This window comes from Mus caroli, chromosome 7 (assembly GCF_900094665.2).
Source record: "Mus caroli chromosome 7, CAROLI_EIJ_v1.1, whole genome shotgun sequence".
Classification (NCBI taxonomy): Eukaryota; Metazoa; Chordata; class Mammalia; order Rodentia; family Muridae; genus Mus; species Mus caroli.
Genome location: NC_034576.1, coordinates 81,941,891 through 81,968,979, shown reverse-complemented (window position 1 = coordinate 81,968,979; position 27,089 = coordinate 81,941,891). Strand labels below are relative to the sequence as shown.

General features: G+C 44.9%; 1 protein-coding gene and 1 pseudogene across 1 annotated transcript in view; one reads left to right on the top strand and one right to left on the bottom strand.

Moving 5' to 3' along the window:
• Fanci (FA complementation group I) overlaps positions 1–26,682 on the bottom strand; it is a 60,999-nt gene extending 34,317 nt beyond the window's left edge. The window contains exons 1-12 of the mRNA XM_021166132.2: positions 26,629–26,682; positions 22,998–23,100; positions 19,694–19,766; positions 16,055–16,185; positions 15,588–15,744; positions 15,449–15,506; positions 12,777–12,818; positions 11,680–11,803; positions 10,574–10,659; positions 8,750–8,876; positions 6,362–6,454; positions 4,837–4,973 (exon numbers count right to left, since the gene is read on the bottom strand). Of these exons, the coding sequence (XP_021021791.1) occupies positions 4,837–4,973; positions 6,362–6,454; positions 8,750–8,876; positions 10,574–10,659; positions 11,680–11,803; positions 12,777–12,818; positions 15,449–15,506; positions 15,588–15,744; positions 16,055–16,185; positions 19,694–19,766; positions 22,998–23,081 (1,112 nt within the window). The 5' untranslated portion in view covers positions 23,082–23,100; positions 26,629–26,682. The remainder of the gene's footprint in view (positions 1–4,836; positions 4,974–6,361; positions 6,455–8,749; positions 8,877–10,573; positions 10,660–11,679; positions 11,804–12,776; positions 12,819–15,448; positions 15,507–15,587; positions 15,745–16,054; positions 16,186–19,693; positions 19,767–22,997; positions 23,101–26,628) is intronic.
• Positions 5,073–5,285, top strand: LOC110297379 (annotated as a pseudogene).
• Positions 26,683–27,089: the final 407 nt, after the last annotated feature.

The following is a 27,089-nucleotide window of genomic DNA, read 5'->3' as shown; positions in this document are numbered from 1 at the left end:
CACCACACACTCAGTGCTTTACAGTTGAGAGAGCTTAGTAAATACCCACCACACACTCAGTGCTTTACAGTTGAGAGAGCTTAGTAAATACCCACACCACACTCAGTGCTTTACAGTTGAGAGAGCTTAGTAAATACCCACACCACACTCAGTGCCATTTGTTTACTTCTTAACTCAGACCCTCTTTGCATGCACTGATATTTGACAGAATTCTCTTTTTAAATTTGACTTTATTATATATACAGCATTTTGTCTGAGTGTATGCCTGTAGAAGACACCAGATCTCATCATACATGGCTGTGAGCCACCATGTGGTTGCTGGGAACTCAGGACCTCTGGCAATCATCTCTCCAGCCCAACTGAGAGAATTCTTAATGCAGTCATGGAAGTGTAGGCAAGAGGCTTCCAAGGGCAGGCCTTACTAAGGGGAATCCTGACCGACACTCTGGGCTAGAGGTGTAGCTCAGTGGCAGACTACTTATCAAGCACGTACAAGGCCCTGGTCCAATCCTCAGTCAAAAACAAAAGTACCTAAAATACCTTTTAAAAATGGAAACAAAAAATATGTAAAAAGAAGTGCACAATATTTCAGTATAGTGATCATTTTGAAATTTCCACTCAAGATTTCACACTCGGTCAGTTGTTCCTTTTTTTTCTCCCTTCTATGCAGCACTGTGTGCAAGCTTACAAGGCTGGCCTCTGTCTAGACTGAGATTTTCTAGGGTTAAGATCAATGTGTAGTCACATTTTTAGCCATATAGCTAGACACAAGCACTCAGTAAATATTTATAGCATGGATGTGGCTTTAACAGCAGCAGCTAAACTACAAAAAAACCCTTGTAAGTAACAGAACCTTGGTGATTACCACTTGATGTCACCCTTTATGGTGGAAGGGACAAGCGTGGATAGGTTTTTACATCATTCTATCCGCCTGTTAAAGCACAGGGGGAACATAACTCAGTACTGAAGGACAAAGGCGACAGCTGTGCATGGTGACAGATTTAAGAATACTTACTCTGGAGAGAAGAGCAGGAGAAATCTAGTGTATGTTCCATTCTTCCCATAATAGTACTGAATACAGAATACAAACTACAGAAAAACACACACACAGGGCTGGGGATGTAGCTCGGTTGACAAAGTGCTTGCCGAGCATGCAAAAGTCCTGGGTTCAGTTCCCAGCACTGCATAAAACCTGGCCTGGTGACATACCCCTGCAGTTCCTGCATCTGAGAGGCAGAAGATGGGCGGTCATGAGGGCAACATCATCTTGGCTATAAAGGAGTCCCACAGCCAGAGATACATCAGACCCTGTCTCAAAAGTCTCTCTCTCACACACACACAATGTAAGTATAAGGTGTGTGTGTGTCTGTGTGTGTGTGTCTGTAGCCTATATATAAATGGCGTGTGCACATATATAACTACATAAATGATACACACACCCACACCCCATCTATGAACTGTGTGAGAAATAAGAGACTCATTTTTGGGGGCTGGTGAGATGGCTCAGTGGTTAAGAGCACCGACTGCTCTTCCAAAGGTCCCGAGTTCAAATCCCAACAACCACATGGTGGCTCACAACCACCCGTAACAAAATCTGATGCCCTCTTCTGGAGTGTCTGAAGACAGTTACAGTGTACTTACATATAATAAATAAATGAATCTACCAACTGAGCCATCTCCCCAGTTGCAAAAACAAACAAACAAACAAACAAACAAAAAAACCCCAAGAATATCACAGTGTGTAGGAAAAATATTCACTACAAAGAAAGAGTGCAATCCTAAGCCTCAGGCAATGTGAAAAAGGAAGCCAACAGACATCGACTGTTAAATCTCAGAGAGGCAGTCAAACGAACATCAACTGTTAAATCTCAGAGAGGCAGAGGTCAGACACTTGTAAACGATTCTATAAAGAAAAAAGACTTAACAGGTTATCTACAGTAACACAAAAATTAGATAACCATCACTTTCCACCAGCAATTCTAGGTGAAAGAGGCAATGAAAAATGACCATAAACTTAACACTTATTCAACTAGTAGAGCAAAATAAAAACTTTCAGATATCAAAAACCTCAAACTGTATCCAGAAATACTGCAAGAATTAGATATTTATGACATTATGTTTTTCCAGGAGAAAGGTATGTGCTTCAACAGAGATGAAAGAGGCAAAGAGGCAGTACATGTATCAGGAAATCCATGGAAGTCTGTTAACAGTGGCGATGATGGGAGGTGAGGCTGCGGGGCTGGGTGGCAGGGCACTCGCTGAGTGTGCACAGAGTCCTGGGTTTAATCTCCAGCTCTGCACACAAGGAAGCAAGAAAAGAGGAGGGAGGGGAGCAGAAGAGGGAGGGGAGCAGAGGAGGGAGGGGAGCCAATGCTCCCTGAGTTTCTGAGTATGAAGGACAGGTTCCAGCCCTCCATCGGTATAGCTCTGAGGAGCGCCTACGATTGGCAAGAAGGCAAGATATAAATTGAAATTTTTACTGGCTTATAGATTTTTTTCTAGTACATTAATGCTTTACATTTCAAAACACCAGAGGGAAACACAGCCTGCCAAACCACTAAATATGGCAAACCATGGAAGGACACAGTACTTGAGTCGGCTACGTTTGCTTCCCGCTGGCTTGGGTCACAAGCACAAGGCGGTATGCCTGGAGCCTTAATTACATGGCTCTTGCCAGTGTTTACACATTTTGCCCCCTCCCCATAATTCAGCATTTAGAAATGCCCTTTGGAAGACACTTAAGCTTGCTGTTCAGGTAAGGTCCAGGATCTATTACAGTTTTATGTGAAGAGCATAAACCATCGTGGTGCTCAGAGCACAAAGCCAAATGCATTTTAACTCTGTCCCATCTTATTATCCCCACAGGGCCTATTGCTCTGGGTGCACAGCTTTCTAGAACAAAGGGTTTTTAAGAAATATATTATGTTAGAGCAGAAATGCCCCCATCTAGTGCCTCTCTCCACACTAATAGGCAGATAGATGTCTAAATAAAAAAAAAAAAATTACCAAAATACAACAAGTTGAGGTACCCCAAAATCAATCATGTAATATATATGTTATTTTGAGGTTAACAGATAGAAGAAACCATGTATAACTAAGCAGCAAAATAATTGAGGGAGATTATAATGATGTCATCCACACCTTTCCCTGCTAAGGTCTGGCCCCAGCTGGTAGCAAGAGCCTATTCTGCTAGACTATAGCTGAAGATGTTTCTTGATCCCATGGCTGGTAGAGACTTCCAGAAGATGGGCAGAGCTCCCATTCCCTGGTTAGGCACTGCCTTCATCTTTGATCTAACTTGGAGAGATTCAGTTGGGAGAATACCGAAAAGATACCATTAACTTTAAAAAAAAAAAAGGAAAACTAGATACAACTGGATATAGCGGCATGTGCCTACACTAAAAAAGCAGACACAGGATTGTTAGAAGTTCAAGGCCAGCCAGGGCTACATAATGAACCTCTGTCTCAAACACTCCAAGCCAACAAAGGTCATCCAGATACAGAAGAGACAGAGACATTTCAGAGCTGTTTAATGGGTAGAACGCACTGAAACAAGGACCCAGGCTCTCTAACTGGCATCATGTGCTGAGGTCACACCGGAATCTGAATCAGGATTCCAGCACATGAAAAAGATTTAGATTAGGGCTTAAAATATAAAACTTTATATTTAAAGCCGGGCGTGGTGGCGCACGCCTTTAATCCCAGCACTCGGGAGGCAGAGGCAGGCGGATTTCTGAGTTCGAGGCCAGCCTGGTCTACAAAGTGAGTTCCAGGACAAGCCAAGGCTACACAGAGAAACCCTGTCTCGAAAAAAAACCAAAAAAATAAATAAATAAATAAATAAAACTTTATATTTAATAATCTATGGGTTCATAGACAAAAAAAAAAAAAAAAACAAGGGCTTAAGAGATGGCTCAGTGGTTAAGAGCACAGACTGCTCTTTCAAAGGTCCTAAGTTCAAATCTCAGCAACCACATGGTGGCTCACAACCATCCATAATGAGATCTGATGCCCTCTTCTGGTGTGTCTGAAGACAGCTACGGTGTACTTACATCTAACAATAAATAAATCTTTGGGTCAGAGTGAGCAGGACTGGAGTGAGTAGAGGTCCTGAGTTCAATTCCCGGCAACCACACAATGGCTTACAGCCATCTGTACAGCTACAGTGTACTCACAGACATAAAATAGATAAATAAATCTACAAAAACAAAAAACAAAACAAAAAACTCCAAAAAACCCACGATGGCCACTGAAATTTCCTTTGTAGTTTTAAATAATTTGCCTAAAATTGTTAAGTCAATAAATAATTCACTTCCAATTTCCCAGTCACAGACTTCAATGGTTAAAGTAAATACAGTTTAGTATTTTTGCTGATTTTTGTTTTGTTGTTTTTGTTTTTCTAGACAGGGTTTTTCTGTGTAGCCGTGGCTGTCCTGGAACTTTCTGTGTGGACCAGGCCTGCCTCTGCCTCCTGAGCGCGGGTGTTAGAGGCATGGTGGTGAACCTGACTCTGCTGACAGCGTTTTCACTCATATAACAAGACAATAAAGACTTCACCTAACAGAGTCGCAGTATCAAGGAGAAAAAAAAAAGACAATGTTCTACATTCTTGTTATACATCAGGTGTCTAGGAAATTAGGCCTAGAGATGGAAAGTTGTTTTTTTTTCCTTCAATATAGGAACATTTTCTTCCAGTGATGTGAAGGGCTGAAGCTCCAGTCTTACAGTCATTAGCTACAGCCGCCAGTGTTCTCGGAGAAGTCCTAAGCATGGTTCCGCCCCGCTTTCTCTAACCCGGACCCTCAAACACATTTGGAATATGGTTCATCAGCTCACCTGTTCCTCACCACGTCTAAGATCATGGTTGAAACACAAGTTCTCTGGGGGACGAGAGTCTGAAGAAACTTGGAGCCTTGGAGGAGCTGAAGATCCTTGAAGCTTTTTACAACGGAAGTCTTTAGAAGATCAAACACCTAATATAATTGAATAAGAAAATGAGCCAAGGGTTCCGTCGGGCTCAGTTCTTTCCTGAGCCATGTGTCTCTACGCTCTCAGTCCGCCATCCCACAAACATGGATCAGGTAATGCAGTCTGTAGAGCCCAGTCGGCAGTTTGTAAAGGACTCAATTACAATTAGGCTGGTTAAAAGATGCACCAAACCCGACAGCAAAGAATTCCAGAAGATTGCCATGGCTACAGTGATAGGATTTGCTATCATGGGATTCACTGGCTTCTTGGTGAAACAGATCCATATACCCATTAACAACATTACTGTGGGTGGCTGAGTCCTTTCTCATCACAGGACAAGTGAACCAGTGAGGGGGTGACAAGAGCATGAAGTGAAACGTTGCCTGGATGCTCTGTGATTGTTTCTTTCCTCCTTCCTATGAGGTTTTCTATTTCTCAATTAAAATAATTCCAAAATAAACACTTTTTCCATAACAGAAATTAAAAAAAAAAAAAAAAGAAAAGAAAATGAGCCAAAATTATAGTTTCTGATCTGAGATCACACACAACCCTACGGCGGCTGTTTAAAGAGATTAAGATGCTACAAATGCTGCGAGCTTCAGTGGGAACTTAGAAGAGCTAAAGACGGGCCTTTCTTCATGAGAAAAGGGCTAAACATCAACATAAATGCTTCCCTGCCGGTCTGGTGGTACACACCTCCAACTTCAGATACTCAGAAGGCTGAGACAGGAGAATTATAAGTTTGCGACCAACTTAGGCAACTCAGACCTGTCTCAAACCTTAAACTGTTTTTGAACATGTGTTTATCACGTGTGGTTGGGTGCAGAGGGTGGAGGGAGTGCACGCCAGGGTTACGTGTTGAGGTCAGAGACCGGTTCCGGGAGTTGGCTTTCTCCTTCCATCTCGTGGTTCCTAGGGACTGGTATCAAGTATTTTCAGCTGCTGAGCCATCTCACCAGCGCCCTTAACTCAATTTGTATAAGTCAGCAAAGGCAGGTGTGTAACTCAGTGTTCCACCGCCTGCTACCAAGGGTATGCATCACTGTTCTGAACCACAAAACAGTACAGCAAGGTGAAGACCAAAACGGCACTCCCAGTCCTGGAACCCAGGAAGAAAAGAGGGCAAGAACTTCATGCTCTCGTCGCTGATTGTTGGGGACAGTTCTTAAGAGTGCGACCATGAGATGGCTGCTGCACAGCCAACTCGAGTGGCTCTCCCGCAGCTAAGCAGGTAACACAGTTCTCAGTCCACGCTACCATGATCTGGCTTTCTCAACAGGAAATGAAGGCAAGCGCCAGGAATGGCAAGTTTTTCAGAAGCTAACAAAAACAGGTTCTTTTGTGCTTTCCTGCCAACTATAAAAGCATAACAATAACCTTACAAACAGCATACCTGTTCCTCAAATCTCTGTATTCTCGTGAGAGAGAGGAGAAGAGCGATGCTGAAGGGACATAGGCATTTACTGGGATCCCCCTGCTGTCCAGCCTATGATAAATGGAACAGTCATTAGTCTGCTTAAAAGCATGTTCCTCCATAGGTCTGAAACGTCCATGGAAGAGGTAAAACTATAAAGCATTTAGAATATAGAGAAAATACGTATGAGTAGGAATAGAGTTCTTAGGTATAATACCCAAAGCACAACTTATATAATAAAATTGACTTAAGAAAAGGCAAAAGACTTGAACATTTCAAAAAAAAAAATGAGAACTAATAAGTACACGAAAAAATACTCGTTACCAATTAACCAAATGCAAAGCGAAGGCTCGAAGGGAGAGATGCCATTGCACACCTGTCAGAGCGAAAGCAGCAGTGAGGCAGACAGACAGACAGACAGAGAGTGGTGACAAATGTCAGCCAGGATGGGAAAGGATATGAATGTAAACTATCAGTTACTTGGAAAAATAGTTTGGTAGTCAGTCACAAACTTTAGTACAAATGTGTCTCACAGCCAGGTGGCGTGGGGTTCATTTCTGTAATCCTAATACTGGGAAGGTTGAGCCAGGAGGATCAGGAGTTTAAGGACAGCATTGGCTACATAGTGAGTTCAAGGCCAATCTGGGCTACATTAAAAAAAAAAAAAAAAAAAGGTATAAACTAATTCTTTGAAAATACCAACAAGCTGGGCATGGTGGCGCACGCCTTTAATCCCAGCACTCGGGAGGATTTCTGAGTTCGAGGCCAGCCTGGTGTACAAAGTGAGTTCCAGGATAGCCAGGGCTATACAGAGAAACCCTGTCTCGAAAAAACAAAACAAACAAACAAACAAACAAAAAAACAAAAAAAACAAAAAAACAAACAAAAAGAAAATACCAACAAAATGATTACTTTGAACGTATTAAAAAGTGAACAATGGGAGCTGGAGAGATGGCTCAGTGGTTAAGAGCCCTGGCTGCTCATCCAGAGGTCCTGAATTCAGTTCCCAGCACCCACATGGTGGCTCACAGCCATCTGTAATGGGATCTGATGCCCTCTTCTGCTGTGTCTGAAGACATCTAGTGTTCTCACATACATTAAAAAAGAAAGGAAGAAAGAACAGTTCTTTTGTTGTTTCTAAAAATTGTGTCTGTATGTGTGCATACAAAGCAGCAGGCACACACAGCATTCGCCTGCAGGTCACAGCAGTTTTTCCTTCTATCATCCTGGTCCCAGAGACTGAACTCAGGTAGTCAGGCTCTGTGGGTCACTGCTTTTGCCATTGAGCCATTTGCTGGCCCCTAAAAATATTCATTAATTTTTGAAGTTCAAAGGCAATTTTATGCCAGGCATGGTGGCACACACCTTTAATCCCAGCAATTGGGAGGCAGAGTCAGGAGGATTTCTGAGTTCAAGGCCAGCCTGGTCTACAGAGTGAGTTCTAGGACAGCCAGGGCTATACAGAGAAACTCTGTCTCGAAAAACAAAAACAAACAAAACAAACAAACAAAAAAGGCAATTTTATTAAAACTTAAAAGTGCCAGGGCAGGGAGGCCATGATTCTTAGCAGCTGAGCTGCCTAGAGGGGTGAATGGAGAGAGAAAACCAAAAGCCCAGCAAACGGCTGTCTGCTGCCTGGCATATGGAGCACAAGCAGCCGAAAGAGATATGGAGGCTTTAGAGAGAGAGTAAGGATGCCCAAGGCACCAGAATAAGCAGCTTAGGCTCTGACCAGCATGAGGAAGGTTCTCAAATGGAGCTTGTTGGCTTAAGGGTTCAAGAATAGCATGTATATCTATATCTATATATATATACATTCATTCTACTTTCAAAGATAAAAAGATGTTCTAGACTCACGGATGCTCTGTATTTGTGCTTCTGGTCATTAACTGGTGTGAAAGAGACTTCAGTACAAACATCCTATCTCATAAAGACCTATCTCATATATGCTTTATAATATATACTAATGTACTTTTATTAACTATATGTCATTATAAAAATAAGCTTCAACTTAATAGACTTTCTGTTCTCAAAGTTGAAAGACACTGTATAGAAACTTTTTGTTTAATTTATTCTTCTCTCATACAGTACATCCTGACCAGTTTCCCCTCCTTCCACTCTTCCCAGATTCTCTCCTCTCCCTTCCCCTCCCCATATCCACTGCTCCTGTTTCCCTTCAGAAAAGAGCAGGCCTCCCAGGGATATCAACTGAACATGGCATAACAAGATGCAGTAAGAGTAGGAAAAAAAAAAAATCCTCATATCAAGGCTGGACAAGGCAACCCAGTAGGAGGAAAGGGTCCTGAGAGCAGGCCAAAAGAGACAAGAAAATAAAAATTGTTTCCCCTAAAAGCATCTTAAAGCTACCTTCAAGTGTTTCAGAAGTTCTCTGCCTAATTCACAGTCCAGTTTGATGGCAAATATGATGTGCAGAATAATGGTGCCTTCCACGTGATAGAGTTCGTCTGCTGGGGCAGTAACAAGCTCTGACAACCTAGGAGATTCAACAGCAAAGTCTAGGTTAAGGCTACGGAATGAAAAAGTGCTGGGGCAGACACGCTGCCGGCTGAAGCTGCAGGACCTCAGGAGGAAGCAGAAGAGGCGAGCCCACCCCTGCTTCTCACGACAAAACTGACCCAGACTTGTCTCTAGTCAGTGTCTCCATGCTTCACCTCTCTTCCCAGCCCATCCCACCCCCATCAGGCGCTGTCCTCTCCTTACCCTCAGCCGACACTGACTCACTCTTCTGTGATCTTTGTTTGGTTTTGTTTGGGGGGTGAGGAGCAGAGTTTCTCTGTGTAGCCTTTGCTATCCTAGAATTCACTCTGTAGACCAAACTCACAGAGATCCCCCTGCCTCTGCCTCCCGAGTGCTGGGATTAAAAGTGTACATCACCACTGCTCAATATTGTCATAAGGGTTCCAGACAACCTCCACGTGGCCAAACCAATAAAGTCCCAAGTGGCCTTGAATCTGAAGAACTCCTGATCTATCCTACCTCAACAACCTAAGTGCAGGGATTATAAACCTGTGCCCAGCACCTGCTTTCCTTGCAAACCTTTCTCTCCTCTAGGACATTGCCACGCTCCCTCATTGTTCCATTTCAGAGCCGTTCTGTTTCTTCCTCTTCCATCCTGACCCCTGGCTTTAGTGCCCTCCCATTTACATGTATACGTGTGCTTAGCTTTCGATAACTTTTAAGTAGGTGTTGATTTATATTTTGGGTTCAGACTTTGCTCTACACAACCTCCACTTGCTCAGTGCTCCACCTGGGCTGCTGATATGCATCCCAAATTGCATGTGGTCAGAACTGAGCTCCTTACCCTCTGAAACCTGCTGTCGACGCTGCCTCAGTCAACACAGAGAACCACCTTCTCATCGGCTGTGCAAGCTGAGTAGCAAAGGTTATTACAGACTGGAGGCGGCTGACTGAGCGGGGCTCACCAGTACACGCTCATTAGCCCGGCTGCTTGGATTCAAATCCTGGTTGTTATTTTCTGACTATATAATAGACCTTACTTTGTTTCTTGGTTTCCACATCTACAGTACAGTAGATGCTAATTCTACTGTACAGTATACAGACCTGGCACAGAATAAGCATTCTGTGCACTTGTATTCAAAAAGAAAACACCCCCTTCCTCAAATATGTCATGCTTTGCTCTGCCTTGAATCTATCCCCTAGCTCAAAATGCTCTGCTCATTGGCATATGGTGGTTCTTATCAGTCAGGCTCTGGTTAAAACAGAACCTTCCCAGAGACTTTTTCCAGATCCAATCTAAAGTAGTTGTGCTGTGGCTAACATGCCGTCTCTTTGACTTATCTTCCCACGCTGTGAACGATCAGAGTCTCTTCTTATCAAAATGTAAGCTCTATAGCAGCAGGAGTCTCATCTGACTGTCGGAGGAACTAAGAACTCAGAGACCTAAGGGAGTCGCAGAGCCCTTAGTTCTTCTCTAGTAACTAGAGGTTAGCCCTGCACCTTATGAGACAGCTATTGGTACTTTCCTTTCCTTGAAGGATGTAAGGCTATGAGGGACTGCGTTCTTCTTCCTTCCTGACAGAGTAGCTAGGGGAGGACGACAGTTCTGTGCTGAGGGGCAGGAAGGGGCGGAGGCGAAGCCACACTAATGACTGAGCACGCGGTGAAGGCGAGTCTGGGAAGATGCGCTGCACTTCTCACTGTGGTACTCACTCATCGCTGCTCTGTTCCTCCCTGTGCTTCTTGTCCAGCTCCCTGAAGAAGGCTATGATTCCGTCCAGAACACTCCTTCTGCTTCCCTGTGAATAAGATGGTTATTATTATAATAAAAGAAATGGCCACCTAATTGAAGGTAAAATAACCAAGGATTATCTAATACAAATTTACATGAGTGAGCTGCAACCTGGCCTGACAGTAATGACACACAGAACCCTTTGAAGCTGCAGCAGAGTCTGAAATTCTTCACGATGCCAGGGAAACAGCCTGGCAAGTAGAGTACATGCCCCAGGTGCTCAACCATAACTTGAAACACTGTTGTGCTGCGACTTTCCAGGAGATGAAACATCCCGTCCTGCAGGGACTCTCCGTAAGCTTAGGGAGCAATGACGGACAAAAACCTGAAGAGATGCACTAGGCTCCATCTGCCTCACTGCCTCAGGCATATATGAGCAGCAAGGACAGGAGAGAGAGAGAGAGAGAGAGAGAGAGAGAGAGAGAGAGAGAGAGAGAGAGAGAGAATCAGACCAGCCAAGCCAACTGGAAGCGACAGGGACCAGCTGAGGGACTGAGCTGCCTAAAAGAGGCTCCCTCCACCTTGCTTCACGGCCTCTCTAAGTGTGCAGGACACCCCAGGGTTCCAGTTTTTGTGAACTGTCACCCCTGAGGGGGTAGGCTTTTGATAACAGAGTCTTTGAGTCATTTCTGCTCCTGTAAGTAGCTCTCCCCACATTCCTAAGAGCCACCCTGATACACCTTATTGGTTCACCTTGGCGGCCTTCGGGGGTACCCTGGCTTGGATCTGCTGTTGGCTCCCTCTCTGCGACTGCCTGCTCACATCTCTCCAGGAATTGTGTCACACAACAGGTACACACAGGTACCCAGTGTCAGACTTTCTGTGGCCTTAGTGCACACCCTGAGGTCTTCATTTCTTTGACTTTCACACATAACAATGCTTTCTCCTTGGCTGAGAAGTGTGACCAAATCATCACAAATGATAAACATGTATGTCTTAGCATGGAAACCAACAGCCTGAAAAGGCTAAACTGATATAGCTGCTGAAGCCACAAGAATTAAGGAGGAACGACTGCCTTTATCTGTACCTTGGAAGAGAGAACCAGAAGCTGATAGACCAAAGGTGGAATTTCTTGAAGATTCAACTTTGAGAACATCGTCAACACTTTGGCCACCACGAGATTCATCTCTTCTGGCGTTAGATGGACATCCCTGTGGAGCAGAGATGTTAAAGCCCAGCCAGAACATAAGTGCTTTGTTTTTAAAAAATTAAACTCAGGGCTTTATAAGAATCAAAATTCTATCAAGCTTTTTCTTAAGAAATAAAATGTAGGGACTAGGGAGATACCGTGGTAGGGTAAACACTTCTTATGCAAGAATGAGGGCCAGGGCTTGGATCTGCAGGACCCATAATTTCAGCCAAGACAGGATCTCTGAACAAGCTGGCTAGCTACAATAGCGGAACCAGCAAGTAAGAGACTATGTCTCAATATCTAAGGCAGAGGATGGTCAAGGAAGATACCCAAGATAACCTCTAGCCCCCACATACACCAACACTCACAAACATATGTACCTGCAAAGTAGCAAAGACATATACATATGCACATACATACATCCCCACACAAAATGAATAAATGAATGAATGAATGAATGGCTAAAAAGACTGCCCAGTGGTTAAGAACACTTGCTGCTTGCTCTCCCAGGGGACTAAAGTTTGGTTCTAAGCACCCACAATGAGCAGCCCCAAACCAGCTGTAACTCCAGCTCCAGGGGAGCCCACACCCAGCTTCTGGCCTCTGCAGGCATTCGCATACACTTGTTCACATAGAGAAATAATAAAGCAAGCCTTTAAATACGATTGGGAGTTAACGAATAAGGTAGATATGAGACTATAGTAGCCCTCTCTAGGCTTTCTCTTATGCATAATCTTTAAAAGGAACCAATATATTTATCTAAATAAGGTCATTTCAAAGAGACGACCTCATACGTTTAATAAACATATACATTACACACGTATACATTTAACAAACTAAGCCAAAAGAGAGGGAGGGGAGGGAATTCTAATGCAGAAAACAGAGGCACCACTGCTACTACTCAGAACAAGTGGAGTGGGAGCTTGGAGTGCTTCTGTCCCTTGTAGGCGTGTTGACAAAGCCTGAGGCAAAGACACATAGGCAATGCTTACTTGAACACAGAAGTGAGCTGGATCATGTACCGTTGAGCCCATCTGGGAAAACACAATGAGTTTACTTCATTTTAACTCCTTTTCACATAATTTTATAAAACTAATGAAGAAGGGGGTGGGGCATTTCAAGTTTGATTTTTACTGCTGGGAAGCAAGACAAAATAATTTAAACCAACAGCTGGGCAGGATGTCCCTGGGATCTTGTCAGGTCAGAGGCAGTACGAACCCTAAAGCTCAGGTTCAAAGTCCCCTCCCCTACACAGCAGGTCTGAGGGTTAAATGAGACCCTGCCTTTTTAAGAAATACAAGCATGAATAATAGGATGAAAATTAGTCTTTAATTCACCATACTAGAAAATCAAAACACATAATGAGGTTTATGCCAAAAAACAAACAAGCCACTGATAATACCCAATACCAGTAAAATCATGGGACATAGACACACTTTATATACATTTACACAAACACTTTATATGCATTTACACAACACTTTATATGCATTTACACACACTTTATATACATTTACACACACACTTTATATACATTTTATACACATTATATACGTTTTACAGAGTGTATAAGTTATACAGCACACACTCAGGCTGGAGAGATGGCTCAGTGGTTAAGAGCACTGACTGCTCTTCCAGAGATCCTGAGTTCAGTTCCCAGCATCCACATGGTGGCTCATAACCATCTGTAATGGGATCTGATGCCCTCTTCTGGTGTGTCTGAAAGACAGCTACATTGTTCTCATATACATAAAAAACAAAAAATACTGTTTTTTCTTTTTTTAAACAAAGAAAATATTTGAACCAGGACTGTTAACACAGACCTACCATGCCAATATTCCAGAGGCTACGGCAGGAGGATCATGAATTTGAGGTCTTTATGGAGAGTCTGTCCTTGAAAAAATAAATAAGTTAGCTAGGCCTGACAGTGCACACCTGTAGTCCCAGCACTTAGGAGGCTCAGACAGGAGAAATGCCACAGATCTGAAGCTAGCCTGACCTACAAAATGAGACCTTATTTCAAAAATAAAAGAAGGTAAGTGTTTCTAAAAATAAAGAAATAAAATACAAATGAGCTAGACAATTCTTCTGCCTTAAGGATATCAGGACTGCATAGAGTACTGTGCAGCTGTGGTAAAACAGAGTCAAAAAAACAATAAACATGCACTTTGGATATACTGAATTATCTCTCTTCCTCCCCCCACCCCAAAAACCATATGCAAGCCAAATGGTGTTATAATAGTATATTGTTATTATTATTGGATTTTGTTTTGTTTTGTCTTTTTAAACTCAAGGTTAATTTGATTAGCATGTAAGAGAAAAACCAGGAAACTGGCCTAGAGGAAGGGAGACAGAAAGGAGGAAGAGAAAACCCTACATCTTTCAATATAAGCACAGCAGCAGCAGCAGCAGGCAGAGTCGTGGTGGTTAGTGTAGGGAAACTTTAGACAGTGAAAAAGCCCTGAGTGTCTGGGAAAGCATGCCCAGGGTTTGTCAGCAATGGGAGCATGTGTGCGTGAATGAGTGTGTACACACACACACAGACACACAGACACACACATGCAGAGCACTCAGAAAAGCATGCAAGCCACAGCACTAATAATGGAAGCCATCGGGCTGGCCAGATGGCTCAGCAGGTAAGAGCACTGACTGCTCTTCTGAAGGTCCTGAGTTCAAATCCCAGCAACCACATGGTGGCTCACAACCACCCATAATGAGATCTGACACCCTGTTCTGGTACGTCTGAAGTCAGCTACAGTGAGCGGGGTCGACCAGAGCAACCAGAGGTCCTAAAATTCAATTCCCAACAACCACATGAAAGTTCACAACCATCTGCATACATAAAATAAATAAGTCTTTAGGAAAAAAAAATAATGGAAGCCATCAACTTCCAACCAAATGATGGGAGGCAAACAACTGCTTATTCTACTTCTGAAACGGTCAACTGCAGCTCAAGTTGCTCTTCAATCCACTCACAGGTGAGCTGACTTTGCCCCTGATCCGCCTGCCTCCACCTCCCAAGTGCTGGGATGATAGCACATGGCAGCATGCCTGGCTCTTATGGCGGTGTATAAACAACAACAATCAACAAAATAGACAACGAATTTTACTAACGTGGCTAGGGATGGTGGCACGTGCCTCTAAGTACAGCATTCTACAATGCTAGCCCTCAGCAGGCAGAGGCATGAAGATCATAAATTCAAGGACAGCCTAAGCGACACAGTGAAATGCAGTCTCAAAACAAACAAAATTTCCTAGTTGTGTGTGTGTGTGTGAAAGAGAGACAGAGAGATAGAGAGACAGAGACACAGACAGACAGACAGACAGACAGAAGGGACTATCTGAGGGGAAGAGGGGGAGGCAGGGGAAATGGAGAGTACAGTGGAAGAGGGGATTAATGTGTAGTTAACTAAAGTGCAATGACACATGCATGAAAATGGCATAATGAAACTCATTCCTTTGTATTCTAGTGTTTAGAAAAACTATTAATTTGTATAATTAACAAGAAAAAAACCTAAACAAAAGAAAATTCCCAACAGCAACAACTATAACAACAACAACAACAACAAATCCACTTTACAAATATCAATTCCTGGAAGGAATCACTATTAGGCTTTTGGCCACGTGTAATCCTGAGACACTCCTACACTTTTATGAGACTCACCTGACAGAACACAAGGTGTCAATCAACTGCCTCTTATATTCTTCCCCATTCAAATCACCTAAAACACAAAAATGGATGGAAAAATTTATTCATAATATGAAAACAAAAACCCAAGTCAGTAGAACCTGAAGAAAATCACCTTTCCCACAAGCAAGGACTTCCTTCTTGGTGGCCAAGGCAGTAAGGATGATGGGTAATAACTCCAAAGATTTTCCATTCACTAGGCGGTCCTCTCGGACAGCACCCACAAAGTCACTGGCCAAGTCAACAAGTAATGGGCCTGGAAAATGGTGAACCTGAAAGTTCAAGGAGAAAACCTTAAGCGGGAATCCAACGTTTGAAAACTTCATGTGAAATAAGCCTACTGCTGAAATACTGAACAACAGGACCTCCCACAACAGGCAGGGCAAGGGACTTCAAAGGTTAGGCTACTCCATCGATCCCTTAACGCCTTCAAGATCTACCAGGAGATTTACATCTGCAGTACCTCAATATAAGCATGATCTAAGTGGTTTATACGGGACTGGCGCATGCTGTAAGCCAAGTTCTCAGTCCTGTGTAGGAACTAGATTAGGTTAGGCGCTTGACATTTCCCATCCGTCTTACCTCCAGCATTAGTAATCCTATGATCTCTGATGCGACATCTTGCTGCAAATCTCCCGATTCAACCAACTGGATACAGCAAGAATATATCTTGTATCTCCTAAGGGCTCCATCTTCCTCAGAGCAGGGGGAGCCTTGATGTTTTAGACAGGTGTACAGAACAAAGGAGAAAGAAAGGAAGCCCAAGGATATAAACAGGAAACTTAAGCAAGTCTGTAACGCAAGACCGAAGCACAGTAGCAGGGCTGTAACAGCAACGCCGAGGGGTTCTGACCAAGTGCTTGGTGTAGCCAAAGCAAACGAACTGACGTGTCACCTGCTTCACTGACGTACTTTGTCACACTGTCTTATTCATACGGTGGTGCAGCCATTTGGGAATGGGGGTTCGTTTATCTAAGCTTAATGCTTTAAGTCAGAACACTATCGCTATGTTTTGTCAGTAGAGTAAGAAGGGCAGTGAAAACCCATCGCTTCCACAGGTAAGATGCAAGAACACTGACAAAAGGAGACAAACTTAATTCTAGAGTGAGCCAAAGACTAAACCAAAGTAGCATCTATATGTATGTATGTGTATATACAACTAGGTTCAAGGCGGGCGTGGTGGCGCACGCCTTTACTCCCAGCACTCGGGAGGCAGAGGCAGGCGGATTTCTGAGTTTAAGGCCAGCCTGGTCTACAAAGTGAGTTCCAGGATAGCCAGAGCTATACAGAGAAACCCTGTCTCAAAAACAAAACAAAACAAACAAACAAACAAACAAAAAACTGGGTTGAGTGGAACACTCCTTTATCCCAACAGGCAGAAGAGGGAGGGACTAGGCTAGAGACTTGGCTCAGTGGGTAAACGTGTTTTTCCAAGCAAGTGTGAGAACTGGAGTTCAAATCCCCAGAGCCCATAAAAAAAGCTGTATGCATAGTATGAGCCTCTGTGATCCAACAGGGAGATGGGAATCCTGAAGCTCCTGGGTCAGCCAGCCTGTAAGATGCAGCAGGAAAGCAGAGATCCTGACTCAAAGACAATGAGAAGCAGAGCTGGACACCTAAGGCCATCCTCAGACCTCTACGAGTGCTTCGTGGCCTGTGTTCACCCGCACTTACACACATAGGAACCTGTGCACTGTGCAGATAACGATTTGATCTATACAGTGTCCTGAGGAGCAAATTTATGGAGATTGAAGGCAGATTAGGTGTCTTTGGACAGGGATGGCTTGGGGTTTACAGAGATGACAGCTATTATTGTAGATGTTCATTTGAGAAAAACAGAATCCATTGGGATGGTGCACATGTTTGATCCCAGCACTCAGGAGGCAGAGGCAGGAGGATCTATAGGTTTGAGGCCAGTCTAATTTACATAGTGCGATTCACACCAGCCAAGGCTACACACTGTGTGGTGGTCTGAATGAAAATGGCCCCACAGGCTCATAGGTGTGGCACTACTCGGAGATGAGGCCTTGCTGGAGTTAGTGTGTCTCTGGCTGTGTGCTTTCAGATTTCAGATGCTCGAGCCGGGCCCAGTGGCTTATTCCCTCTTCCTGCTGACTACTGACCCAGATATAGAAGAACTCTCAGCTAGCTTTCCAGCACCAAGTGAGCCTGTGTGTCCTTAGTGATGGTAATGGACTAGACTCTGAGCAGAAAGCCAGCCCCAGTTAAGTGCTGTCTTCTATTAGAGTTGCCATGGCCATGGTGTCTCTTCACTGCAACAGAACACTAAGACATACTGGTCATGGTGTCTCTTTACAGGAACAGAAATCCTAATTAAGGCATACTGAGATCTGCCTCAAAACAACAAACTCACTGTCGTGATAGTCAACTCTGAAAATACTAAGCCCCACTGAATTATATAGTTAAGGAGACAAACTATTTATGTCAAGTAACTCAGTTAAATATATATATATATATATATATATATATATATATATATTTTTTTTTTTTTTTTTTTTAGCTAGGCATGGTGGTGCACTCCACTGACCCAAGCACTCAGGAGGCAGAGGCAGGCAGATTTGAGTCTGAGGCCAGCATGGTCTACAGAGTGAGTTCTAGGACAGCCAGGGCCACACAGAGTCATCCCTTTAGAAGGATGACTTATCTTGGTATGTGGATTATATCTCAGGCTTTAAAATGACATCATGTAACTGCAGGTCGAACACCTGGTCAGTTTACCAGGATTGCAATGACTGCAAGTTGGTTTCTGTGACTCTGTGACAACTCACGACACTGTCATGTAGGCTGCCCACATTTTAAATACAAGCTAGGCACAAAAGTGGGGCTGGGTTTATCTGGCCAAGGACGGAGCTGTCCATATTTCTTCTTCTTGAAATACAAACAGGCAGCTGCCTATACTGTTTCATAATTTCTTTCTTCCTGATATTTCCACAAAATACTCAACAAGGCTCCATAAGGGCTGACTCAGCGGAATGATCTGTGGTGTGTTTTTATGCCCATGCAGTGGAAAATGCATTTCTGGAGAAGTAGAAATAAGCCAACTAAAAATAAGCCACTTGTTTGTTTGTTTGTGTTCTGAGACAGGGTCTCCCTGTGTGACCCTGGCTTTCCTGGAACTCACTTATGTAGACCAGGCTGGGTTTGAACTCACAGCCATCCTCCTGCTTTTGCCTCCTGAGTGGACAAATGCCACTTTTAACTTCTGACTTGTAGAATTTTCTTCTGCCACACCTGGGCTTGTAGATTATATCTATATCCTGTAGGTGGGAGGCTGAGGCAGGAGGATTACAGTTTCAAGGCCTAAGCCTAAAAACAAACCAAAAACCTGGAGACAGGCACAGCAGTGCAGTGTGATTCCAGAACCCAGGAAGCGGAAGCAGGATGATCACTGTGAGATTGAGCCCACCTACGCTACAGAGACCTGAGTCAAAAGAGGGAGAGATGGCTCAACAGTTGAGAATATGTACTGCTCTCTTACAAAGACCCTGAGTTCAGTTCCTACACCCACATCAGGCGGCTTACAAAACACCTGTATCTCTCTAGTGCCAGGGGATCCAACACACTCCTCTAGACACACACACACACACACACAGAGGAGAAAATAAAAATATTTAGAGCACACTGGTGCACATTTTTAATCCTAGCACTCAGAAGGCAGAGGCAGGTGAATTTCTGTGAGTTCAAGGCCAGCCTGGTCTACAAAGCAAATTCCAAACCAGCTGGGGCTACATAGTGAGATCCTGTCTATAAATAAATAAATAATTTAATTTATGAAACCACTCTGAGTCACTCTGAGTCACAATCTGAACATGGAGCCATTGCCCAAGATAAGGAAACAAACGTGCTACACTTCCTGAGAATTAAGCCTCCGTATGAGGCATGCAAGATACTCCATTCCACTCTAACCCAGAGCTCTCCAGGACCTCCGTGAGTGCTAGACGCATCTTATTCTCTTCTCCACAGTCTGAGTAACCAAAGCTGAGTATTCTCTTTACAGGCCCCCAAATCAGCAATACAGTCTCAGGCTGGCATTCCGGTTCCCTTCAGTAAGGTCTGAGTGTCCCACCGAGGAGAGCGCTCCTTTAGTTGACTCTGTAGGACCTCCTGAACACAGAAAAAGCCCCAGTGGGGCTCCGGACAGCAGTGACACCCAAAGTAAACCCATCTCCCAACAGGTACACTGCAAGGGGCGCCAATCACCTTTGAGGATGGCTCTCAATAGCGTTCCAACAGCTCTTCCTTTCACCGCTTGGTTCTGAAGGAGACTCGCCAACTGCAACAAGAGGGAGAAAACAATTACGCGTCTCTCCCTAAAGGGCCTCAGTGTGCAGGATGAAACAGGCCCCGCCAGCTTCAGGGAGAGCCCAGTAGAATCCTGGACAACCAAGATTAAAGCCAGGCACAGCGATGCAGACCTATAATCCCCTGCACTTCAGGATGAGACAGGAGGATGTTCACAGGTTCTAGGCCAGCCCAGGATACATAACAACTACAAGTCCAGCAAGAGCCACAAAGTGAAACTACTCAAAAATAAATAAATGTAATAATAATAATAATAGACTAGGGCTGGGATGCAGCTCAGTTGGTAATGTGCTTCTCTAGTATGTACAAGACTCTGGGTTCAAGCTCTTGCACTCCAAAAACTGGGTGCAGTGGCCACACACCTATAACCCCAGTGCTTCCAAGATGTAGGCAGGGGTATCAGAAGTCCAAGGTCATCCTTGGCTGAGCAGGATTTGTAACAGCTTGAGCTAGAGACTCTGTGTCCAAAAAAAAAAAAAAAAAGCCTAATAGCTATTCAGAAATTTATAGAGACAGATACAGCAGTTCATGTCTTTAGCTCAGTATTGGGAGGCTAAGGTGGGGCTCGAGGTCTATATACATTACAAAGTAAGACTTTATCTCAAAATCCCAAAGGTGGGGGGCGGGGTTTCATTCCACAAATATTTACTAACTCTTTCATTAGCACTAGGTGCCGTGGCGTGATTCAGAGACGCCCGCCCACCCATCTGCAATACCTGTAGTGCACGTACTTATTCAGAGAACAACTCTGAGGGCGAACAAAATGGACATGGTAATTTGACTCAGAGCTTATGGGGGGGGTGGTGGTGAAACCAACAGAAAAGATGTCATAAAGATGACAAAGACAGACAGTAGCTGGAGGAAAGGGCAGCCAAGAGCAGGTAGAACCGGCAAACCTTCTCCAAGGTTGGAGACATGTGAGCAGAGACTGGCTAGAGAAGAAAAGGCTGGCTGTGCCCACAGAGACAGAGGCATTGGAGGCATCGCTGTATTCAGGCCTCTGCAGAGCAAGGGGTCGGTATGCTTGAGCACCTGAGAGAAGACCCACGGCTGGTGAATGGTGAGGAGGGAAAGGGCTGGAGTAACTGGCAAAGACCGGATTAGGAAAGGTCCCACGGGAAGTCTGGGTTTCATACGCTGAGAAGCTGCTGAAGAAAACGAGTGCCGCTACTTCTTACGAAGGGAGAGGGGTGGTGGGGACATATGAGGCACGAGAGACACCGGCCAGGAGACTGCGTGGATGTGTGAAGAGCAGATGATTGCCTGGGTAGCTGTGTATTGTTGGCATGGCACCGCCACGTTGAGAACCAAGGGGGACCCTCAATGTTAGGCTCAGAAAGCGTTTCCCCCAGGTTAGGCTCAGGAAGGCAGAGCCTTCCCCTGGTCTAAGCACAAGTGTTTACGAATGATTTATTAGTGTGTGGGAAAACTAGCCGAGGCAGCTTCCTCCGCAGTGTTTTTACAGCTGAGACTGCTGGCCTACAGAAACCTCCTGTGGAGACTCGCTGACTCCAGCCCTCTGTGCTGAGGTTCCGGGTTGCTGTGGTGTGCAGCTTGCCAGTGATTTCACTAGTAAGTCTGTTCGTTTCTTCATTTCCTCGCTATTCCAAGTCAGGGTCCCGGGATCAAGCTATGCAGACTCAGGAAACAAACTGATTACTTAAGCCATCCTGGCTGAGGTTCTTTTTAACAGGAGCCCTAGCACATGAATACCGGAGATGGGGGAAAAGAGACGGATTTACAATCCGAGAAACCTCTAATCCCGAGTAGTTTGGAGGTAAAGGAAGGGCAGAGTGATGCCAAGAAAGAAGGCAGGCAACAATTCTTTTTTTGTTTCGTTTTGTTTTGTTTTCGAGACAGGGTTTCTCTGTGTAGCCCTGGCTGTCCTGTAACTCACTTTGTAGACCAGGCTGGCTTCGAACTCAGAAATCTGCCTGCCTCTGCCTCCCGAGTGCTGGGATTAAAGGCGTGCGCCACCACTGCCCGGCCAGTCAACAATTCTTGATTTCAGACTTAAGCAACTACCTGGAAAGTGGCAGCATCTGCTGACAAGGGTGAGATTTTGGTTTTAGTAAGCACCGGAATTACCCAGAGGGCTTACCAGAGCGAGCACACTGCTGATCTCTACCTGGTTTCTGTGTCAGAGCTGACACCCTCTAGTCGGAGATATAAAGACAACATGCCGAGTAGCTAACCACAGCATTATTGTTTCATTTTTATTTTATTTTTTTTTAAAGATTTATTTATTATATGTAAGTACACTATAGCTGTCTTCAGACACTCCAGAAGAGGGCGTCAGATCTCATTACGGATGGTTGTGAGCCACCATGTGGTTGCTGGGATTTGAACTCTGGACCTTCGGAAGAGCAGTCGGGTGCTCTTACCCACTGAGCCATCTCACCAGCCCCTTGTTTCATTTTTATAATCACATATATATGAACTTATTTTCTTTACAGGAGAATGTAAATGTGGACACATCGGCAAGTAAACTGGCTCAGTCGCATCCATAACTGCAGCCTCTACATAGCTTCAGATGCGGCAGCCCTGAGGACTGCACCAGTCAATAGACATGGCCTCAGGGGCTGGAGATGACTCATCAGTGCTTCCAGAGGACTCAGGTTGGATTCCCAGCACCTACATGGTGGCTCACAGCCATCTGTCATGTCAAGTCTAGAGGATCTGATGGCTTCCTGGCTTCCATGGGCACCAGCTATGCACACGATGCACATGCAGGCAAAACACACACAGAATAAAAAAATATGAAAAGCCAAAAATATACTGATTTGTATATACTCGCTATAAAGGCAATCTAAGGTTATTTCTGATTTAAAGCTGATTATAAATGGCTTTCAGTTGTCCTGTTTAATCTCAGCACCCTACTACTTCTTTGTCTGATTGTTTGTTTGGGGTTTTATAGCATCAAGGACTTCATCTGGGGCCTGTGCACACCGAGAGTCTTCTGTCACTGAACTGCACCTCACCCTCTCCATACTTTATATGTAGTTCGGGCAGGACGTAAACTTGCAATCTTGTCAGTTTCCCCAGTAGCAGGATTGCAGCTTACAGCTTGGTGGCCATCTACGTTTATCAAGGAAACCCCCATCTCCTAACACTGGTGAGAGGACACGCCAGAGCATCCCTGGGGCTCTGCGGCTGCTGCGCTCTCTCCCCCCACACACACACAGCCTTGGACTGTACTCACATCATCATCTTTCAGGGTTTGAAGAAACTCCTGCAGTTTATCTGTAGTTTTATCTGTTGCTAGAGATAAAATTTTCAGATCCATGGTTGCTCATATCAGAGAACTGTAAATAAATAAATAAATAAAAAGGTCACAGCTGGAAGCCTCTAGAAACTTCTAAGTACGTCACACTTGTTACAGACAACACAGGCATGGCCCTAAGAATTTCCCATAATTACGTAAGTGGTTTCGTAGCCTTCGTATACATCTTCACCATCCATTCAACAGAATGCTTAAAGACAAAAGAGCAGTTAGCTCATATTAAATATATATAAATAAAATATATAGGACTATATAAACGTACCATAGAATATCGTTCAACAAACGAGTAAACCAACAGCATCGTAAACAGTGAGAGCCACTTAGATGGCATCATAAGAACAAGTGGGGCTGAAGATGTGACTCAGTGGTACAGTGCTTGCTCAGTATGCACAAGGCCCTGGGTTCGATTCCCATGCCATCAAAAAGAAAAAAATAAGGGAATGAGAGCAGGGAAGTGGGGGAGACTCGTGCAGGGTGGGGGAGATCACAAGCGGTTTAGCTCACACCAAGCAAAGAACAGGCAAGCTTAGGAATTCAAGACCAAGCCAGGCGTGGTGGTGCACGCCTTTAATCCCAGCACCTAGGAGGCAGAGGCAGCAAATTTCTACAGAGTGAATTCTAGGACAGCCAGGGCTACACAGAGAAACCCTGTCTCAAAAAAAAAAAAAAAAGAGTTTGAGACCAGCCTAGGCTACAAAAGGCTGTCTCAACAAACTGAAGAACAAAACCAAAATGTTTTCAGGAGAAAGGTCTGACCTGGAAATTAAGAAACTAAATTTAGGTAGTCCAGACAACCAGATGATCGACAGTACGGGAAAGGAGGGTTTCATAAACAGAGGCAGGCAAGTCTGAGCTGACAACTGGACTGGGGAACAGGAGACCGGCTGCGATGGCGGCCAAGTGGATCAGTAAGGCAGCTAGGAGGAAGGGTTGGGGAGAGACAAGACCTCGAGAGAGGTCAGCAAAGAAATTTTAACGACAACCATCACAAAGGTTGTGAGCAGGGGAGTCTGACCAGACTGAAATCAGCCTCCGAGGCAACTGAACATCAAATTAACGTGCAAATCAAAGTGGAGAGGGAATGTGGACAAAGAAGAAACTGAGAGGTGGCCTGGAACTGAGGGGTGAACCTGGGCAGAGGAAGAGATGCGTGGAGGGACAACAGACATAGGATGGCGTAGTATGGACGTGAAGGGGTGGGGGTGGGAACCACCTTTCTCCTCTCCCTCCCGTTCCCACCCCCATGTACAGTACTAGCATCCACTCAGCGGCTCCACCCAGAAACCTGGGCAAATCCTCAGGAACCACTGTCGCCCTCTAGATCCACCGCCAAGTCCTACCAACCTCTCTCAAAGCCCACCCTGACTCTCCTCCCACCTCTACTAGGACTGCATGAGTTCAAAGCCGCCGTCAGCCAGCACCGAACCACTACAAAAACAGTTTCTTCACTTGTTCCCCTCTACACAGCAATAAGACAATTCTGAAAACAAAAACCAAACGATATAGTCTCCTTCCAACCCATCCTTATCTTAGAAGGAATTTTCCGTGGCTTTCTTATTAGACAAAAATCCAAAAGGAGGAGGAAGAGGAGGAGGAGGAGGAGGAGGAGGAAGAAGAGGAGAAAGGGGGAGGAGGGAAGAGAAAGGAAGGAAGCCAGGTGGCAGTGGCACATTCCTTGAATCTCAGTAAGTGGGAGGCAGAGGCAGGTGGATCTCTGTGGGCTCAAGGCAAGCCTGGGCTACAGAGTGAGCTCCAGGACAGCCAGGGCTACCACACGCGTGCATGCGCGTGCGTGCGCGTACATACACACACACACACACACACACACACGAGCAGACAGGAGAGATGGCTCAGTACTGAGCCTTTCCTGCTCTCCCAGAGTTGCTGAATTCCATGCCTGGCACCACATCAGATGGCTCACAACTGCATGGCACTCTCTTCTGGCCACAGAGAGCAGACACACACACACACACAGGTCCAGCATGGTCTAAGCCCACGTTTAACTTCCTTCATCACTCTATTCTTTCTTTTTAATGTTAAATAAAGAATTAGGAAAAAAAAAATCAGATAATGGAATTAACCAGACCCAAAGTCTACAAACGCAGCGATCTTCTCCACAGCTCTAACAGCCACTCTGAAGCTGGGGTGCTTCATGCTGGGTTTCACACCTTCTCTACCAAGGATGTTCTTATGCACAAACCCACCACCCAAGCTGGAGAAACAGGAGTTCAAACTTTGTGATGAGAAAGAACTGGTTGTAAATAATGGGCATTTAGGTCATGGAAAGGTACACAGAGCTAATTCTGTTTCTGATTTTATCACTCTTCTAAGAACAATAAATTGTTTTCTGTCCTTCAAATCCCCAACACCCTTATAAATGATTTCTCATCTGAAACAAAGATACCCATCCTTGCTCTCAATTTCTACAAAATCTTCAGATCTCGGCTCAACTCACTCTCTCTCAGATGCTCCGGTGTTACATCCTCTACAAACACCAGCGAAATTCCTTCCACAATGTCACTAACTTTTTACACAATTTTATTCGATGTATGAGTGCTCTGCTGCATATACATCCCCCTGCCTGAAGAGGGCACCCGATCCTCCTACAGATGGTTGTGAGCCACCATGTGGTTGCGGGAATTGAACTCAGGACCTCTGGAAAAACAGTCAATGCTCTTAACTGCTGGGACATCTCACCAGCCCCCCTCCCTTCCCCAGCAAGTTTTAATATTACATTTTAAATGAATGGCTAGGTCCCCCACTGGTCTACAGTTCCATGAGTTTCCAGGTTGGTTTATCGTTGTTATCTTGAGCACAGTAACAAGCTTATAATAAGAACATAAGAAATATCTGATGTGGGCCAGAGGGGTAACTCTGCTGGTAGAACTGCCTAGCAGGCCTGCCGCCCTGGGCTGGATGACGTCATAACCCTAGACCTGTATAAACCTAGCATGTTGATGCTCTCCTGTAATCCCAGCACTCAGGTGGAAACAAGACCAGGTAGGTCATCCTCCGCTACACACTCTGTAGCCAATATTAGACACTGACTCAAAAGCAAAACTAAAAGGAAACAGAAACTATAAAATAAGGCAGCTAATGTAGATTTTTACCACCTTAACTTCTATATACGGTGCCGAAAATATACTAAGCGCTTACAGTGGTGGCTGGGTGATTGCTTTGTATATTAAAATAAACGCTATGTAAATGGAGAAATGAAATAAAACATCCGGTGGGGTCGTTAGCTTTTGGAGCCCCGTCCTGCTCGACAGTGCACGTCTTGAGTATCCTGCCTATCCTATGCGAAGTCAATGGCCTGTCTTCCCACTGGCACTGGGCTCCACGCGCGAAACCCGGCTGCGGGACCCTCCAGAAGCAGGGCCAATAGGGAGGGCAGAGCGGAGAGAGCCTCGGAAAAAACCCGCCAAAGCTGATGTCCCCGACCCCTGCGCAGGAACCAGGCACGGCGGGACGCCACGTCGCAAGGGGACCCTGCCAGTCCTCACCGTCCCACTTCCTCCCTCCCTTGTAAGCACAGACCCTGAACAGTCACCTCAACCTCAGCTCGGGATCCTTCCAAAATTCCCGCTCAACTCCACGCAGCCGCACTTCCGTTGCCCAGAGCAACAGGTCCCGCCCCCGAGGTGCACTTCCGACTTCCTAACTCCGTAGGGCGTACCATTTTAGATGACAAAGTGGGGGGATCTTTGCGGAGATGATGGCCCAAATTCGCGGGAGAGGGAGGTGCAACCGGCTCACTCGCTTTGGGGGGACTTCAGAGTGAGCATGCGCGTTATGGTATGGCAGGGTTAAGCTTTCTTAGAGCTCTGTAGTTGAAGTCAGTGCAGAAGAGATTGAACCAATTGATGGAGGGTCAGGTCTTTTGCTTCCGAAGCACCTCGAGCACGCCTGCGCGAGTGAGTGAGTGAGTGAGTGAGTGTGTGTGTGTGTGTGTGTGTGTGTGTGTGTGTGTCCGTCCCAGAAGCTGCGAATGTTCAATACATTTGTAAATAA